Source organism: Balaenoptera acutorostrata, chromosome 5 (genome assembly GCF_949987535.1).
Source record: "Balaenoptera acutorostrata chromosome 5, mBalAcu1.1, whole genome shotgun sequence".
Lineage (NCBI taxonomy): Eukaryota > Metazoa > Chordata > Mammalia > Artiodactyla > Balaenopteridae > Balaenoptera > Balaenoptera acutorostrata.
The window spans coordinates 107,184,645-107,204,689 of record NC_080068.1 but is presented as its reverse complement, the minus strand read 5'-3'; the positions used below and the strand labels follow the sequence as shown (position 1 = coordinate 107,204,689).

General features: G+C 45.5%; 1 protein-coding gene across 3 annotated transcripts in view; it reads right to left on the bottom strand.

Annotated features, from left to right (window-relative positions):
- Window positions 1-20,045, bottom strand: part of STK32B (serine/threonine kinase 32B) — a 349,362-nt gene that overhangs the window by 46,079 nt on the left and 283,238 nt on the right. For all 3 annotated transcript variants that reach the window (XM_007190965.2, XM_007190966.2, XM_007190967.2), the window contains exons 5-6: window positions 19,266-19,303; window positions 1,512-1,601 (exon numbers count right to left, since the gene is read on the bottom strand). In XM_007190965.2, coding sequence (XP_007191027.2) covers window positions 1,512-1,601; window positions 19,266-19,303 — 128 coding nt within the window. The remainder of the gene's footprint in view (window positions 1-1,511; window positions 1,602-19,265; window positions 19,304-20,045) is intronic.

Genomic DNA, 20,045 nt, shown 5'->3' with positions numbered 1-20,045 from the left:
GAGCAAGCTCTCTCTAGTTCCCTTGATAGGAAAGACCATGCAGAGAGAGGGGCCCATTTATCTCAGCTGTCCTGGCTGACCCAGCAGCTGAATGAGTGACCACAACAAAAACCAGCAGAAGAACCACTCAGTCAAGTGGCAGATAAAAAGGAACGAAACTGAGTTATTTGTAGTGAGGTGGATGGACCTAGAGACTGTCATACAGAGTGAAGTAAGTCAGAAAGAGAAGAACAAATACTGTATGCTATCACATATATATGGAATCTAAAAAAAAAAGAAAGAAAAAAAAATGGTCAGAAGAACCTAGGGGCAAGACGGGAATAAAGATGCAGACCTACTAGAGAACGGACTTGAGGATACAGGGAGGGGGAGGGGTAAGCTGGGACGAAGTGAGAGAATGGCATGGGCATATATACACTACCAAACGTAAAATAGATAGCTAGCTACTGGGAGGTAGACATACAGCACAGGGAGATCAGCTCGGTGCTTTGTGACCACCTAGAGGGGTGGGATAGGGAGGGTGGGAGGGAGGGAGATGCAAGAGGGAAGAGATATGGGGACATATGTATATGTGTGACTGATTCACTTTGTTATAAAGCAGAGGCTGACACACCATTGTAAAACAATTATACTCCAATAAAGACGTTAAAAAAAAATCAACTGGCAGAATTGTGATAATACAATTGTTATTGTTCTAAGCCACTAGGTTTTGACATGGTTTGTCATATAGCAATTGACAACTAATACAGACATTAAGAATTAATAACTAATATAGACATTTAAAAATTATGCAAGATGTGAAAGAACATATAAATTATAATTTAAATACTCAGAAATCTGGCAAAAGAACTCAGGAAAAAAATTAGAAACAAAGGGAAATTATTTCAGAAATAAATACTTCACTACAAAGCAAATAAACACAACAGAGAATGCTTTAAAATAAAGAGAAAGAAAAAAAATGAGACAAAATTTAAACATAGGATGAAAGAGATAAGAAAGATTTGAAAATGGCAACTATTGAAGACTGACAAAGAAGACCCAACGTTCAGATAATAGGCATCCTTAACAAAGAAAAAGTAAAGGAAAAGAATGTGTACTAAAAAAAATGACATTTCCATGAAAAGTCCTAAAGAAAAACCAACCTGAAACCACATTGCAAGAGCACTGTGCACCTAAGAATATAGATCCAAAATGACCAACACCAAAATTGTATTCTGGCAACACTACTGGACTTTAAGGAAAAAGAAGAAGGGTTTGTTGTTTACTTGTTTGTTTGTTTTTCCCTAAGCTGGAGCCAACCTTTCTGGCTGAGTAGGAGTTCTCTAGAAAACACAGGAGGAGATGGTCTTCCTGGCAGGGGAGACAGCTTAGGTAAGGGCCAAAGGTGTGAGAGAGCACGGCACATACTGGGCATGGTTTGGGGTCCCGTGAGGGGATGGGAGGTGGGTGAGGGAGGGGTGAGATGAAGCAGGAGAGGAATGCTGGGGCCTGAGGGGGTCTGGAATACTCACCCATGTAGGGCTTGGTCCCGGCCATGGAGGAAGCCTTTTCTGTGCCTTTCACGACCGTCGCTATGTTGAAGTCTGTGATGTGAACATGTCCTGGAGATAGAGAATCAGAAACCACAGTTAGCAAGAGCTGCAGGCAGCTGGGTTATTTCCTTGTCTGATTTAAAGCTGTGGTCTGCAAAGCGGTGGGTGGCGCAGGAGGAAAATATTAGAACTTTTACTTACATTAGTATTTTAACTGATACTTTAGAAGTGCCTATTTTGGGCAGCAATATTTACAGTAGCCAAGCTATGGAAACAACCTAAGTGTCCATCAACAGTCAAATGGATCAAGGTGTGGTATGTGTATATAGTGGAATTTATTCAGCCCTGAGAAAGAAGGACATCCTGCCATTGGGGACAATAAGGATGGATCTTGAGGGCATTATGTTAAGTGAGAAGTCAGACAGAGAAGGACAAATACTGCATGGTCTCACTTGTATGTGGAATCTAAAAAAAAAAAGTCGAACTCATAGAAACAGAGAGTAGAAAAGTGGTTGCTAGGGGTCGGGGGAGGGGGAAATAGGGAAAGGCTGGTAAAAGGATACAAACCTTCAGCTCTAAGATGAATAAGGTTTGAGGATAATGCAAAACATGGTGACTACAGTTGATAACACTGTATTGTATAATTAAGATTTGCTAAGATAGTAGCACTCAAATATGCTCACCCTCCAAAAAATAGATACATATACATATATAAATATGTGAGGTGAAAAAAAAATGTATTTTATACGCAGGTTTTATAATGTGAACTTTGGTGGTACATGAATATTATTTATAAATAATCAAATATGTTGAAGACTTAATGAAATTTTTATGGATTAAAGTTTAGCAGCACTGGTCCAGAGAGTGAAAGCTCCTGATAAATAAATGAGACAGGAGAGTCCAGACTCCCTCTCTCAGGAAAACAGTGGGTTGGGAGAGGGCACAGGGAGAGAGGATTCTCATGCCCTGAAGACACCCTTGTTCTGCTGTCTGTCTGCTCTGGGCAGTGGGGGCCTTAGTACTGTACCTGATGAATTGAGTAGGGAGGGGGCTTGGGGGTTGAGACCACCTTCCATCCAGCCTAAAGTAACGGCAGCAGATGGGACGTGGGTGTTGAAGAACCCTGAGAGGGAATGAAGAGGGGCAGAAAAGGAAGGAGACGAGGAGATGTGGGGATAAAGGCGGAAAAGAAAGAAAGTGACAGAAAGAGGGTGACAGGTGAGAAGGAGGAAAATCCAAAATAGTGCGTACTGGCTCTCTGGGGAATTTGGAACATAAAATAAAACCAGCTCTGTCCATCAATGGATGAATGGATAGAGAAGAGGTATAATGGGTGTAGATATACAATGCGATAGTACTCAGCCATAAAAAAGAATGAAATTTTGCCATTTGCAGCAACATGGATGGACTTGGAGGGCATTATGCTAAATGAAATAAGTCAGACAGAAAAAGACAAAAACTTTATGATATCACTAGTATGTGGAATCTAAAAAATACAACAAGCTAGTGAATAAAACAAAAAAGCAGCTGACTCACAGATGTAGAGAATAAACTAGTGATCACCAGGGGGGGGAGAGGGAAGGGGTAGGGGATAAAAAAGAAGGGTTATTATGGGATTATAGGAAATCATGTGTGTGAAACTTTTGAAAACTATAAAGCACTACAGAATTTTAAAAACACATAAAATAAAATAAAACCAGCTCTGAGACCCTTGAATACCTGATATAAATGCAATCACATTTCTTTCTGTTTGTCATCACATCATCTTGTGAAAATGGATGGATTTTCACCAAATCTGAGAGCTGTGTTTGGGATGGTGGGGCTTAAATACACAGTGGGTGGCATACAAAAAACTGGGACATTGGGAGAGCCTGGAGGGCACCTCCAAGAGATGGACAGAGCCCCACTAGAGCAGGTGCACAGAGGCCTGCTGAGAGGCTCATGGGAGAGGCGTGCCTGATGTGATCAGCCACAGTGGACGGAAAAAGCACCAGCGGTGTCACGTGCAAATCCCAAATCTCAGGCTCAACGGCCAGCACTGATGTGCGACCAAGCTGCTCTGCCAGGCGCTCTGTCCAGTGCCCCCCGGGTGAGATGCAGCAGGAAGTACTCAGTGATGATCTGGAGTACCCCTCAGCTGCTTGTGGATGAAGCTTAAGTCACCCAGCCAGGCCTTTGCTGGGGAACCTTTCTGGCCAGACACACAGTGTCCCCACCCAGGTAGCATCTCTAGAACATATCCAGTCTGCTCCAGCCTCTGGGGCTGGGATGAGCATCCCTCCCATTCAGCCATCTGTGGTCCTATCTGCAGAGAGGCAGTGCAGTGCAGTAGTTGGGTGTACAGACTCTGAGCCAGGCTGCCTTGGTTTGGGTCTCAGCTTTGTTGTGACCAGCAGTGTGACCTTGGGCAAATAATCTCCCTGAGCCTTGGTTTTCTCATCTGTAAAATGGGGATGATGATAACAAAATATCCATCTCAGAGGGCTGTTGGGAGGAGTCAGGGAGTTAATACATATGAAGTGGTTACAGCATACTGACACACATGAAGTAGGGAATTTCGTATAAGCATTTACTCTTAGCAGTATTGTCCTGCCAAGGCGTGGCTCCCATCCCCCTCCAGCTAGGGCCAGTCCACCCCTGCATCCTCCGTTGCCTCATTTCTAATACTAACAAACAAGTGAATTCACAGTCCTGTTTTCCACTGTGAGGTATGTGAAAGTAGGTGGACATCTGAGTCATTTCTGCACCCCACACCTGAACAGTTCCAAGCACAGCAGCACCGCTGGGAGGGAATTCTGGAATCTTCAAATATGGTTTTCTTTCATTTCTCCTCCTCTTAAAATTTTTTAATATTTGCATTATGAAAGTAAAGCCAGCTCATTATAATAAATCACAGAATACAAACATGTGTTTGAGTCTCTCCTTTCCCTGCCATATAACCACCCTGATTCATACAGCTCCTCCATTATTTCTCCCTTCACTTATGCAAACGTATATCCACATACGTTAGGACTTTGGTTTGTTCTTACAATAAAGATCTCAATACTCCATGGGTCATTCTAAGAGTCACTTTTTCATTTAACCACATATTGTGGACATATTTCCAAATCAGTATACGTAGGTCTACCTATGAGATCCACAATCCCTACCTCCATTCGAAATCCATTGTTTTGTTTTGTTTTTTTGTAACTCATTTGGTGATAAAATCTGACCTGGAAGTCCTCTTCATAGTTTTTTTTTTTTTTTAAATTATTTATTTATTATTTATTTTTGGCTGTGTTGGGTCTTCGTTTCTGTGAGAGGGCTTTCTCTAGTTGCGGCAAGAGGGGGCCACTCTTCATCGCGATGCACGGGCCTCTCACTATCGCGGCCTCTCTTGCTGCGGAGCACAGGCTCCAGACGCGCAGGCTCAGTAGTTGTTGCTCATGGGCCTAGTTGCTCTGCGGCATGTGGGATCTTCCCAGACCAGGGCTCGAACCTGTGTCCCCTGCATTAGCAGGCAGATTCTCAACCACTGCGCCACCAGGGAAGCCCAGGTTTTTTTTTTTTTTAATTTATTTTAAAAAATAAATTTATTTATTTTATTTTATTTATTTTTGCTGCGTTGGGTCTTTGTTGCTGTGCGTGGGCTTTCTCTAGTTGTGGTGTGCGGTGGCTTCTCTTGTTGCGGAGCACGGGCTCTAGGCACGTGGGCTTCAGTAGTTGCAGCGTGTGGGCTCAGTAGTTGTGGCACGCAGGCTCTAGAGCGCAGGCTCAGTAGTTGTGGTGCATGGGCTTAGCTGCTCCATGGCATGTGGGATCTTCCTGGACGAGGGCTCGAACCTGTGTCCCCTGCATTGGCAGGCAGATTCTTAACCACTGCGCCACCAGGGAAGCCCTTCATAGTTTTATTTATTCTACTTAGGGTGAAAAGTCATGTTTTGCTATAGAAATATTTATATACTTGATTACAAGATGCTCTCCAAGCCTTGCTACATAGTATACAGTACATATTACATAATATACAGCATAGATTATTTTAAAATATTATTATATGTTATGTTAGACACATTTTCATATTATTATGATATATATTATTTAATACAAGTATATATTTAAGTCTGAAAATATCTGAGTTATGAAACCATATCTGGCCCCAAGAGTTTCAGATAAGAAATTGTGGACCTGTATTTGCAGAGTATTCCATATATGGTTATATCATATTTTATTCAACAATTCTCCTATTATGGCACTCAGGTTGTTTCCAGTTTTGTTTGCTTAATTGTTTGTCTTGTTCTTATAAAATATGCAGCAGTAGTATTCTTGAGCTGCTCTTTACATATTGGTACTTTTATTTTGACTGGATAAATTCCCAGAAGTTGAAGTGTGTAGTTAAAGGGTATGCATTTTATGTTCCAAAAACTTACAATTTATGGTACTATGAACAGAATATGAGTGTGTATTTCTCTGCACTTTTACTAGCACTAACTGCTATCAATAATTTTACTTATTGGCTATCATCAGATGGTGAGAAATGTTATTTCATTGCTGATGCAGCTGCATAGTCTTCATGTGACCAGTATCCCTGCGAACTGCCTATCTAGAGTCTTGGTCATTTTCAGTCAGAGCTCCTTGACTATTCAATACATTTACTCTTTTCTCTGGTCCATCTACTGCAGATATCTTCTTCTAGATTATTGTTTTTCTTTTGACTTTGTTTATAGGATCTCTTCCATTTGAAAGTTTAAAGAATTCAAACAATATATTATTTTTATAGTTTCTGAGTATTATTTTTCTTATAACTTTCCAGTTTCCAGAAACCTATTCTACTCCCAAGATTTTACATATTCCTCAATATTTTCTTATAATATATATATATAAAATTTATATTTTATATCAATATTTAAATCTCCCAACCATATGGATTATATTTTTCTATATGGTATAATATAGATTCTGATTTTATTTCTTCCAAATAGATAGCTATTTGTTTCAACATTTATTGAAAATTTCATCCTTTCCCAATAACTTGTAATTTGACCTTCATTTTACATCAAGTCACACATATATGTGGATTTGTGTATGGATTCTCTCTTCTGTTGTACTGACCTATTGTTTATTGCTGGACCAGAACTATATTCATTGCATTACAATAGATTTGTAGCCCACTGTAAAATTAGATGAGAGTGGTCACCCTCATGATTGTTTCTTTTCCATGTTTTCTTGGAAACATGGAAAAGAATATTTATTCTCAAATATTTATTTTTGGAGATGAATTCTGTCCAGTTTTAGGAGATACTCCCATTAAGATTTTGATAGGAATTACACTAAGTTATGCATTCATGTGAGAAGTGTGGACATGTAATCCACCCAAGGTCATGCTCTGTCTTTCATTCAGTCCTTGCTTTATTCCTTCAGTGTATGTTTAGTGTTTTCTTCATTTAGACCTTGCAACTCCCTGGATAAATTTATTCCTAGATATTATATAGTTTTGATCACTATTTTGAATGAGGATATTTTCCTTTTCTTTTTATACCTAGTTGTTTTTAGTACAATAAAAAGCTCTTAAGTTTTGCTTATTTATCTCCTATTTGGCTACTCTATTAATCATCCATAGCACAAGATATTATCTCCCAATATCCCATCTCCCCTTCTCAGATAGTAATAGAATTTTTAACTGAGTTCATGCTCACCCAGTTAAAGACTATATTTCCCAGACTCCCTTGCAGCTGGCTGTGGTCATATGACCAGGTTCTGACCAACGGGATATGAACAGAATGATATTTGCAACTTTCAGGATATTTCCTTAAAGGGAATGAGAATTCCCTCATTCCCTCCACTACCGCCCCATTCTGTCACCTGTTATATGGACTTGGGGGGATATTTTGGGCCACACAGATGTGGAGCAACAAAGTAGAAGCAGCTTGGGTCACAGTAAATGTCAATGGAGGAGAGATTAGACTTTTACCAAAGAGAAAACTACTTCTGTTTCGTTAAAAAAATTTTTGTGAGTCTTTGAAAAGCAATTATGTCTCTCTTAAATTTTACAGCCCGTTATTAATTTTGATAGTTTTTCTAGTGAGCCTTTTGGTGTTTCTAGGCATAGAAGCACATCATCTGCATACAATGATGGTGTCCTTTTCCTGGTTGAAGGGCTTAGAGCACAGTGGTTAAGAACAGTCTTTAGAGTCAGATTGCTCAGGAACAAACAGCTGTGCTCCTGTGTGGGACATCTGCTGTTTGTGGCCACTCACATCCCCTCATCTCAGCAATTACTCATCCCTGCACATCTGGCTGTGGAATGGGGCATGTGGCTACAGCTGCAGCCAGCCAGGCTAACCTCACCCCTTGGCTCTAACAGTTGGCTCAGGGTTGGGCATATGAACCAATTGGGGCCAATGAAAACTGGGGAGATGATTTTCTAGGGATTCAGGAAATGAAGAGTTTTCTTTTTTTTCAGGAGCTACCTAAAGTGATATTCTCTGCCTTTGGCCAGTGTGATGTGGGGATATAACTACCCCCCCTGCCCCACCCAGGAACTGTAGAAGCCATTGGCTTTCACAAAGAAAGACAAGCTAAAGATGAAGCCTATCCTTGGAGAAGGCAGAGCTGCAAGGGTGGCAGAGAAATGGTGCCAAAGCCTGAGCGAACCCTTCCTGAAGCCACAATCCACTGGGCTTCAGCTATACAAGCTAAAAAAACCCCTGTATTGCTTAGGACTATTTGAGTTGGGCTCCGTGTTCTTTGCCACACACTGCTGGCGTCCTAATGATGAAGCCACTTACCATGAGATTTGGGCAGGTTATTTCACTCTATAAGCCTCTGATTCTTCTAATATTAGTAAGTACCTTGTAGGGTAGTTGTAAGCATTAAACAGGGTAGATAGGGACTGAGAATGTGACCTTTGAGCAAAGACCCAAAGAAGAGAGGCAGCAAGCCATTGGACTTCTGGGGCAGGAGTGTGATGGCAGAGGGAATGGGCAGCACAAAGGCCCTGCAAGGGACCAGCGAGGGGGCCAGAGAGAGAAAGTGGGAAAGGGGCTCAGATGGCTTTTACTCCAAGTGAGAGGGTTTTGAGAAAGAGAGATACAATCCAACTCACTTTAGAATCACTTTGGCTTGTGTATGGATTGTAGGGGCAATAGACAAAGCAGGGAAACTGATAAAGAGGGAGAAAAAAAATGTATCCCCCATCTATTTAAGCTGCTGTTGTTTAGGGTTGCATAACTGGTACAGAATTGGTGCTGAAGCGCATTTAATCCTTGAAGTACTCTTATCGGGGGGTATGGCTACCCTGTTTTTTACAGAAGAGTAGCCTGAAGCTCCAGAGACCCGTGACTCATCCACGGTCAGCAGCTGATACGTGGGAAGCTGTTTGTCTCCAGCTTCTTCCGGGGCGGGCATTTCCCTCTGCCCCACGCTGCCCCCTTCAGGGCTGAGTCTCACAGCCCAGGCCTTACTTCCTCCCGGCCCACTGGGGTGGAGGATCTGGGGCAGCTCTGAAGCAGACCAGTCTACCCGGGAATTCACGTCCAACAGGAGCGCCAGACAGCTGAATTCCACTTCTGGTTTCTGTACCGCGTGAGTTGATGCGCTGTAATTTCCCGGTGTCTCCTTTAACGGTTGAGTCAAGATGTGGGAAAGTGAAAATTAGTGCCATATGAGGTCTCCTCTGAGTTCCTTCTAAGGAGAGTGGAAATTTACTACAAAATGTGCAAATATGAACTGACTTCTCAGCTATTTGTTTTCTGTAAATTAAAAACATTCAAAATTCAGGGAGAGAAGGAGCCCAGAATATTGTGTGAGATCTGTTAGTACAAGTTTTAATGAGAGAATCAATAATCAATAATCATCCTCCCAGCCCTGTTTATGAATCCTGAACTCCAGACCTGCTTCTCTCCTTTCTCTGAACTCATGGAAATTCATCACACCTCCAAGACTCTGACACCATATGGAATGCTTTTCCCTCCCCTCTGCCTGGCAGATTTCCATTCATTCTTCAAAACCTGGCTGGAGAGTTATATTACTGCTGGATGCACATCTAACCTTTGCTTGCTTGCTTCCACTAACAGGAGACTCACTACCATGAGGGGTGTGTGTCTTGGTTGGCTTGGGCTGCTAAAACAGATTACCACAGACTGAGTGGTGTAAACATCAAGCATTTATTCTTCACAGTCCTGGAAGCTGGAAGTCCAAGATCAGGGTGGCAGCATGGTCGGGTTCTTGGTGAAGATCTTCCTAGTTTACATGGCAACTTTCTTGCTGTATCCTCACATGGTGGAGAGAGAGAGAGCTCTGGTCCCTTCATCCCCTTACAGGGCATGAATCCCATCATGGGGGCTCCAACCCTATGACTTCTTCCAAACCCAATTACTTCCTAAAGGCCTCAGCTCCAAGTACCACCACACTGGGGGTTAAGGCTTCAACATATGAATTTTGGTGGAGACACATTTAATCCATGGCAGACTGACTAGTTTAGGCCTCTCCTCTGGACCCCGACCCATACCTCCACAGTCCCCTCCATTGTCATTCCCATGCTAGCATTCACCATGTTGTATCTGTCACTTTGTCCATCTCCTTGAGGCCAGGAATCCTCCCTCATTCATTTCTATGTCCCCAGTACCTTAGCACTGGCCTGACCTGGAAAAGGTACTTATCAAGTGTTTGTTGACTGGCTGATCGACTGACCAAATAAAAGACTGAATGAAGGAAAAATGGTAGGCAATCCTATCACCTTTCTTCATTCTTTACTTCTTTTTTTTTTTTTTTTTTTTAATTTATGGCTGTGTTGGGTCTTCGTTTCTGCGCGAGGGCTTTCTCTAGTTGCGGCAAGTGGGGGCCACTCTTCATCGCGGTGCGCGGGCCTCTCACTATCGCGGCCTCTCATTGCGGAGCACAGGCTCCAGACGCGCAGGCTCAGCAATTGTGGCTCACGGGCCTAGTTGCTTCGCGGCATGTGGGATCTTGCCAGACCAGGGCTCGAACCCATGTCCCCTGCACTGGCAGGCAGATTCTCAACCACTGCGCCACCAGGGAAGCCCCATTCTTTACTTCTTAAGGCTATCATGATATTTACAGGAGTTGACAACACTCCATTTCAATTTTTGACTTTTAAAACTGTAGCAACGTCACTTTTTCAGCTGGACCTCAGCTGGTGGGACTCGGCCACCCTCTCCATGGTTTTTGTAATCACTGGGGCCAGTGTCAGGATTGGCACCACGAGGACCTGTAACTTGGGCTATTTTCCGAGTACAAAAGTACTTGACATCCATGTGACTTGGGAAAATTCTCACTCATTTCTTCATTCACTTAGCAATCACTTAATGAGCACCTCCTACCTGTGCATATGGGTGGAGGGGGCTTGAAACTGCAGACCCTAAGGACACGCCAGTTACCTGTGTCATGGAACCGGGGGGTGGGATGATGGAGGTTACACGGGGCTGAAGTCCCATCCACAGTCCCCTCACTGGGGTATAATTGCCAATGCAGAGAATCTTCTCAGTATTGCCAGTAACAGGGACTCTTACTTCGAAGACTGATTCCTGCATCTTCCCTATATATTCCAGGAGAAAACATCCAAAGCCTTCCTGAATTTTGCTGAATTTTCATTTGTTTCTTCTGCAGCTACATTGCACAAGTGTCTATTACTGCTCCACCATGCCACCCCCCTTCCCTTCTCCCCTCTCAGCCCCTGTAATGAAATAACCCCAAACCCGCGTGGGTATTTACCAAATGAGTGAGGGCAGTGCAGTGCTCTCACTGGGACCGACAAGGCCACAATCCAGGAAAAGATGGGGTCTGCTTGGGAGGGGATATCAACCCAACGGCAGGCTTTGTTTAGTGCAGAGTGAGTTCTCTCTAGATCTGTCCTCAGGAAGCCAAGACTGGATTCATGGCTGTGAATTCCTGGGAGTGAGTGCTAAGTGAGTGCCCACCAGAGGGCACTAGATTGGGAGTTAGGCTGACAGGGGCTCCATGTGTAAGAGATGATCTCCCCGCACATTATTTTCTGCCTTGTTTCCCTGGAATCTGGAGTAAAGCCTCATGGGAACATCTATCCCCTCCTTAGCTTTACAGGGTCTACATCATGCCTAAGCCACAGGTCACAGTGGTGCTGCTGAAAAGATGCAGCTGGATGCCCAAGAGCGTGAGAACCTTGCTGTGGACCGAACTGCCCCGCCATGACAGGCTCACACGCTCACTGCTAATAATACCTGTACTTCCAAGATGTCAGTGTGATGCTACCCTGGCTGTGATACTTCCCTCAGGATCACACATCCTGGGCACTGTTCCCTCCTCCCACTTGTCTTCATGGAGATGACAGTGAATGTACTGCAGGACAGTGGCAGAAAGGGAGAGGGGGTGAGGAGAGGGAAAAGGAAGGAAGGGAGGAAGAAGAAAAGAAAGAAAGAAAGAAACCAAATCAAATTCCAGGGCACCAGCTTATCCAGGCTTCATTTGGCTTTACCTCAACCAAAGATTGACTCTGTTTTGGGGCACGCCTTTGCCTGATGTAGAATGAATGACCCTCTGATTTTCTTCTGTTCTATTTGATTTGACCTCCTCCCCCTATCTTGGACATGGGATGGGAAAGAAGGACTTTCAAAACAATCTGTGTGGGACTTCCCTGGTTGTCCAGTGTCCCCCTTCCAAGGCAGGGGATGCTGGTTCCATCCCTGGTCAGGGAACTAAGATCCCACATGCCGCAGGGCAACTAAGCCCGCGCGCCTCAACTACTGAACTCGCGGGCCTCAACTAGAGAGCCCGTGTGCTGCAAACTACAGAGCCCACGTGCTCTGGACCCCGCACACCACAACTACAGAGCCCACACACCCTGGAGCCTGTGCACCACAACTAGAGAAGAGAAAACCTGCATGCCACAACCAGAGAGAAGCCCGCGCACCACAACGAAGAGCCTGCACGTCGCAACGAAAGATCCCACGTGCCTCAATGAAGATCCCGCGTGCCGCAACTAAGACCGACGCAGCCAAAACGAAATAAAATAAATAAATAATAAATAAATCTTCAAAAAACAAAAAATCTGTGTGCTCCCTGCTCCCCCTGTGCGGGGGTGAACAAACGATAGCAGGGTACAAGAAATGCAACACGTGTGGGACTTCTTGAGCTCCTGGGCTGAGATTTGGGGGAACACCCACCCAAGACGAGTTTCAACACCTTCCCCCTGGCTATATTGTGATTTCATAAAACCTGCCCAGCCTTCACACCCTATTTGATTTGATACTGCTTGGAAACCGCCTCCCCCAAGGCTTTTGAGAGGGCTCAACAATTCTGAGTTTCTTTTCCCTTTTCTCTACTTCTGTGGCTTTTAATGTTAAGTCACTAGATTTGGGGTTAATTAGTTACTGCAGCATAGCCATGGCTACCTGATCAATCATTTCCCTTCCACGTCTCTGTGTTGGCATGTAATTTTATGCAATCATACTAATCACAATGAATTAGATTTACAGAGAGGTTTTTATAAACTTTCTCAGCCATGATTTGCTCTTTGCAATGACTCTGAGAGGCACCGGGATAGAGACTATCTTTTGATACCTAGCATCCTTTTCCACTCCATTCTTTCCTGCCTCCTGTATTATAAGGACCAGAAAGAGAGAAAAACCACATGTCCTGACCCTCTTGCAGCTAGGGTTCTGGACAAGATTTAGGTTCTGCCATTCAAATGCACTCAGGCAAGGTGTGGAAGCAGAAAGGAAGCAGGAGAATGTAATTTGAAGTCTGGAGTTACACTGTCTCAAGTCAAGGAAGTATGCGTGTCTCTAAACCAGAAGCTGGCAAACAGAACTGACACACACCCTTCCCTGTCACCTTCAGAGGGAGCACAGCCCTGCAGACGCCGTGACCTCGGGTTCCTAGTCTCCAGGATTGTGAGACACTACATCTCTGTGGTTCATTGCCTCTCAATTTGTGGGACTTTGTTCCAGCACCCCTAGGAAACTAATACAGGGGGCTATTTATTGGGGGTCCTCCGAGATTCCTGCTCTGGGTCTTCAGGACTTTAAGACATCACACTGTGCTAGACACTTCCATTCCCAGCAGTCTTCAGAAAGAATCTCATTACAAACCTCCCAAGGACTCCAGGCTAGCTTTATGCCACATTCCTAAGCTTTAGCCTTAAACTCGTCTAGAATAATGACACCCACTGTTGGCTCCTCTGACTTAGCAGAAACACCTCTGCCCCCCAACTTGCCTGGGTGGCTTTTCCCACTTCCATCTCAACTGCTCCAATCCCTGCATCTGAGGCTTCAGAATCAACACACGCCTGATTTGTTAATTTCCTGGAGTCTCGTGATGGGGATGTCACGGCACATACAGTGTTTTGACAAGTGATAAGGGGGTGTTGCTGCTGGCCACTGCTGTTTTGGGGAACACTTATCACACTTGCCGACAAATATGTCAGCAACAGATGGAGAGGAAGTTCTTTGAAATAAGTCCAGTGAATGAGTGCTCTGAAATATAGCCTGTTAATAGAAAATTTGAAGTAAAGTCAACAGATTAGGAGACAATTGCCATTGAAAAGATAGTTTGTTATTCACAGTTCCTAAGAGGAGGGGTCATATCACACCATGTGGGCCCCCCTGCTAGGGAAGCACTAGCGTTAGTCATGAGACAGAGGGAGAAGGGAGAAAATGTGGGCAAGAGCCTTTCTGGTGGTTTCTGTGGGAAGGAACAGGCAAGGCAGGGCAAGCAGGCTTAGGACTGGCTAGTCTGAATAATTTCAGGGGTTCTGGGGCACAGGAGCTGTCCCTGGCTGTCTGGATCCTGGCACTGGGGTGTGTAGGGCAAGTGGATAGTGGCCTGGAGTGTGCAGAAGTCAAGCATCAGATTACAGGAAATAGAAGACATGGTGAATACAGTGAGGAAGCAAATTCATTCTGCTGGCATGGCTGCTGTGTCACCTGTTACTAAACATCCAGGTGAGGTTTCTGATGCCCAAGCGCCCATCCCGAGGTCCCTGAGAAAAGAATGAGTTCTACACCTCACAGCCTGCTGTCCTCTGGCCAGTGGAGCTTTCTCCCTTGCCCTCTGGAATGCTCTGCTCCCAATTGCTCTGGTGGCCACACTCTGGAGGGAGGATCCAGAAAGCCCTCCCTCCCCCTCCCCCAGCTTCACTGCCCTTCTGCTCCGGCACAGCCTTGCCCCTGCCCGTCCCAGCACTGACCCTGCTGGGTCGGAATCACCTGTTTCCTTTTCTGTCCCTCCCTCAGCCCTGGCTACACCTTAGCACCACCTGGTAACTTTAACCCCACCTTCACCCCGCCCAGCACTTTCTCCTGCGAGATGAGTCAAGTGAGTGCCTCTGCAGGTGGGACCTTGGCATTGGCATCTTTTACAGTTCCTGGGTGACATGCAGCTGTGGCTGAGAAGTGCCACCCTAGACCACGATGTCCTCAGCCACAGGGGGTCTGTGTCCTTGGGTCGCCTGTCACAACGCCTGGCTTACGGCAGGTCTGCAAAAGTGAAGGAATTACTTTCTTGTGTACAGAAGAGGACAGAGCTACAGTTGTCCCTCAGTATCTGCAGGGGATTGGTTCCAGGACCCCCACTGATACCCAAATCTTTGGATGCTCCAGTCCCATGTATAAAATGGTGTAGAATTTACATATAACCTGGGCACACCCTTCCATATACTTTTTTTTTTTTTTACTTATAAATACCTAATACAATGTAAATGCTATGTAAATAGTTGTAAGTCCAATGTGTATGTTATGTAAATAGTTGCCAGCTAGCAGCAAATTCAAGTTTTGCTTTTTGGAACTTTCCGGAGTTTTTTTCCTGAATGTCTGCCATCTGAGGTTGGTTCAATTCTAGAATGTGAAACCCCAGGTAAGAAAGCTGACAGTATATGGTCAGTACATTTTGACCAAGGGTCCTCAGTAGACACTCAGGGCAAAACGCAGGCACTGCCCTTCTGCCTCTGACTCCTGGCTCTTTGCTCATTTGGGGGGAAGTCAAGCTCCCATGTGTTAAAGACCAGCCCCCCACCTGCGCATCTGCTGGATGATTGCATTAATCTCCGCAGTCCCTCCTCCTCTGTATCCTTCCTTTTGCCATGTCATTTGGCAGTGCCCAACCCCGACCCGGTTAGGTCTTGTGAGTTGCTTTGCCCACTGGGATGGCAGCAAATGTGATGCAGGTGGTGGCTTAAGTGACTGGGCTTTCCCTGCCTCTGTTTCTGCTGTGGCCACGCGAGGTCACACCGGGCTGGCCTGCCAGAAGGTGAGCCATGAGGAGCTGGGCCGAGTCGCCCAGTCAATGAGCCAAGGTCACGGTGTTCCAGCTGGCAGCCAGGCGACCCCCAGACATGGGAGTGAGCACAGCCAACGTCACCATAGCTGCCTGGCTTACCCTGCAGGACCTCAGTCTTAGGAGCAAGCCCTGCCTACAGGAGCTTAACCCCACAGGCCTGTGAGCTAACTGTATGCTTCTTGTTTATGCCATTAAATTCATGTGGTTATTCATCACCCAGCATTATTGTACCAACAGAAAATGAATGCAATCCCTTCCCCTTCCCTCTACAGTTTTAAATTCCCCATTTCCTGGAGCACTTTGCCCTCAGCCCTAAAGCACTCTCAACTCTTCCTCTCACACTGTGCTATGATGCTACATCCTCCTTCAACTTCATTTTACCTCCAGGTATGGTGTCCCTCTGCTTTTGCTGCTAGCCAAGAGACCCCCAATCTCAAAGTAGAATTAGCGCCCATTCTAGGAGATAAAACCAGCCCAAAATATCAGAAAGCAGAGCAGACACCGGGGGAGCAGAGACACTCCTGTGAGAGTCTTGGATTTTGTATAACCAGCAGATCTTGAACATTTTAAATAAAATATGAATGCATTTATTTAATTATGCTTATAACTCACTGTAAACACAGCAACCAACTTGTTCTCTGAGAAAACACTTAATGAGATCGATCAGCAAACTCTTTAAATAGAAACACATAGTTATCTGTTTTGTAAACTGTTTTTTTTTTTAACGCATTTAACAAAAGGGTAAGGAGATCTAACGTACAGCATGGTGACAGTAGTTAATAATACTGTACTGTGTGGTTGAAATTTGCTAAGAGGGTAGATCTTAAATGTTCTCACCACTCACACAATAAGAAGGTAACTATAAGAGGTGATGGATACGTTAATTACCTTGTGTTGTTAATTTCACAATGTATTTGTGTATTAAATCATCATGTTGTACACCTTTAAAAAATCACATTGTACAACCTAAACATATACAGTTTTTATTTGCCAATCACACCTCAATAGAGCTGGGGGGGAAAAAAGGCAACAATGACTAAGGAAAAAAGAAAGAAAAGCTGATGAACATCTATCTCCTGTCATAAATCAGGGAAAGGAAAAACAAGCCACAGTCTCCTCTCTTGTCCTTCTCTCCTAGGGGAGAAGATTTGTGTTTTTTGAGAATTCTCTGCTCCTGATTTTCCTTCTGCACTGCCTAAAAAGGCACTCACTGGATGCTAAAGCTGATGGAGGGGAGGGTATCAGCCATTCACATCTTAGTATGGAATAGTGTTCAGTGCTCTGTCTGGACAGCAAGCTTGATGAAAAAGGAGCTTAGAGAAGGCAGAGGAGGGTTCGAATCCTTGGGGAGCGTGTGGGATGCTGCAAAGCCAGAGGGCAGGGTCAGGACACTGTAAGGCATGTGGGAGATGGTGAAGGATGGGGAGATGATGAAGGATGGGGAGATGATGAAGGATGGGGAGATCTGGGAGGAAAGTGGGAAAGGGCTGAGGGGGAGAGGATGAGCACAGAAGGGGAGGTAGGAAGGGATGGACGGAGATCCAGGAACTCAGGAACGAGGGAACTCAGAGAAGGCTGTGTGAGCTCTGACCCGAGGCTGTAGCATCGGGCAGGAACTACAGCATCAGGCAGGCCCTGGTTACCCCACAGGCTTGCTGAGTCTCATTTCATCCTAGAGGAAATGGCTGAATTATTCCTACTGCTTGGTGTTCCTGCCTTGATTTTGCTTCTGGAAAGCTGCCCAGGGCCTGAAAGGTCTTTGTCCAAAAGTCTGTCTCAAGTCTCTAGGCAGGGGCCGTGAGGATCCCAGCCAGAACCCTGCCCTCCACACCCCTGGTTTCCAGGACAGCCCTGCCAGGCGTCCTGCATCACCCAGCCTGTGCCTCTTCTTCCTCCACCTCACCTGCTTCTGTGATCTGAGCAGAGAAGGGACAGGAGAGGCTGAGAACTATACGCTAATACAAGCCCTCCTGAGCACCTTTATGTCCTGGTGCTGGGACAGTGGCTGATCTTCACCATCTTGTCTTAGACCTTTGCCACCCTGCAAGGTGGTATTACTTTTGTTTTGCAACTTGCCTGAAGACACACTGGGTCTCAGCTGGTTGGGGGACCAGCTGAGACCCAGGTCTGGGGTTCCTGTCTTTTAGATACAAACTGGGGACCTTGATTTGCAGCCTCAGCTCTGCTCAGTTTCCCCCTGGCAACCTAAGGTCATCCCTGACCTTCCATTCGGGAGCACAGGGATTTCAGCTCTCTGCCCCAAAGCACTTGGTCTGGTTTCAGCCTCTGGCAGGAGACTGGAGCCCAGATGGTCCCATCCACCACTCCCACCCTGTCTCCCAGTGCCAAGGGGTTTGTACAACGAGGTAGGATCCCCTGAGACACACTGGTGACACACACGTCCTAGAGGGGCTTCGGGCTGGAACCATAGCCTCAGCCTGCGGGAGGGAGTGGGGGAGGTAGGTCCGAGGAGCCGTGCAGAAGAGGCGGCAGACTCATCCCTGAAAGATTCAGCAGCACGTCAGAAAAATCCCCACCCGCTCACTCCAGCCCACACTCCCGAAAGCCCTTGGGAGATGAGTTCCTGAAGCAACATCAGGGAATTTAGTCTCCAAGACTGCCATGGTGCTTGGCTGCAAAGCTGCCTTTGGCATGGACTGCAGTGGAGTGTCAGTCATTGCTGGGCTGCGCCCTGGACTTGTGGTCCTGACTTGACTGGGCACCGCATCCCTGGGACTGACTCAGAACACAGAGGCCCAGGTTCTCTAAACAGGACAGGGTCTGGCCTCTGATTCTTACCAAGTCCCCCAGGGGATTCCGATAAGACCAGAGTTGGAGAGCCGCTGACATGGAGCTTTCTCCATGGGCCAGCAGTGTCAGCCTCAGCTGGGAGCTGTTATAAATGCAGAATCCCAGGCCCACCTGACTCCACTGAATCAGTTTAAGAAGATGCCCACACTCCGTACACACATAAAAGCTTGAGAAGCCTGGATGAGGGAAAGGCTTCCCTTAGAGGGAAGCCTGGATGATGACTGATTTCTAGCTTGCCAAGCACACCCTATTGCATTTGATCCCCACGACAATCTGGAAGGTGGGTATCATTTCCCCCGTTTTACTGAAGGTGATATTGAGCCTTAGAGAGGTGAGTGACATCTCTGAAGCCCCGGGTTCACAGGTCGGGGAGCAGGGGTGGGAGGCTCAGAGCTTTCCAGCCTTGTATCCCATTCCCATTTCTGCCCTGTTGTCCTCACACCAGGACATGAACGGTGATGTCTTCAGATATGAAACCATCAAATACATTGGACTTGACTCACCGCAGCAGGACACAGACCAGAAATTTACACAGGTGTTCATTCACCAGGATTGAAACAAAAGAAGGCTTTCTAGTCAACCCTAAAATCCAACTCACCAGGACCAGGACCAAATTCCCAGAGCCTCCAAGTTCCCACTGAAATAGTCTCTAGAAAGCGTTCATAACAGGCTTACCGTGTTCATCCAGCAGTATGTTGTCTGGCTTGATGTCTCTGTAAGAGAAAACAAAGAAGCTGAAAATGTGATTTCTGGAGCCTACCGAGCAGCACGTGACAAACATGACAACTGCGGATAAATGCCTGACAACACCTAGAGTGCTTGTCTCTCCCCCGGCGTCAGGGCTCAGACAGGGAGCAGGAGAGTGATTGTTATGACAGTGGAGCCCCGTGTTCTTTCTTCCTTCCCTTTCCTTTTCCTGGAACTGCAAGTGGATTGTGTGAATATTCTTCTCCTCAATATTCTTAACGATTTCTGGCCTCTTGAGTCCCAGGAGTGACTGCTCACTGAGCACAGGGTCTCTACTGGTGGGTACAGACACTTACCCCTCCTGATGGAATTTAGCCCTCCCACCTTGCTAGGTACTAAACCTCCCAGGTGTAATGGTCTCTGCTCTATAGACCCGGGAACTGAGGCTCTGGGAGGTTCAGTAACTTGTCCTGGTCAGCCTTGTCCGCAGCCTCTGCCAGTTTTTGTACAATCTCAGAAGATTTGGCATTTATTATAAAGAAGTGAATGGGGCTTGAATTTCTAAAATCTGTGATTTTTATATGGAGCTTTGGAAAGTGTATGCACGTTCATGATGACTAAATCAGGGTTGAAGATGTCAATTCAGTTTCTTAAAAGATCACACCCAGCAATCAGCCGGTTTTTGTATAGTCTGTGAGCTAAGACGGGCTTTTACATTTTTAAAAGATTGTAGAAAACAAAACAAGACACACACACACACGCACAAAG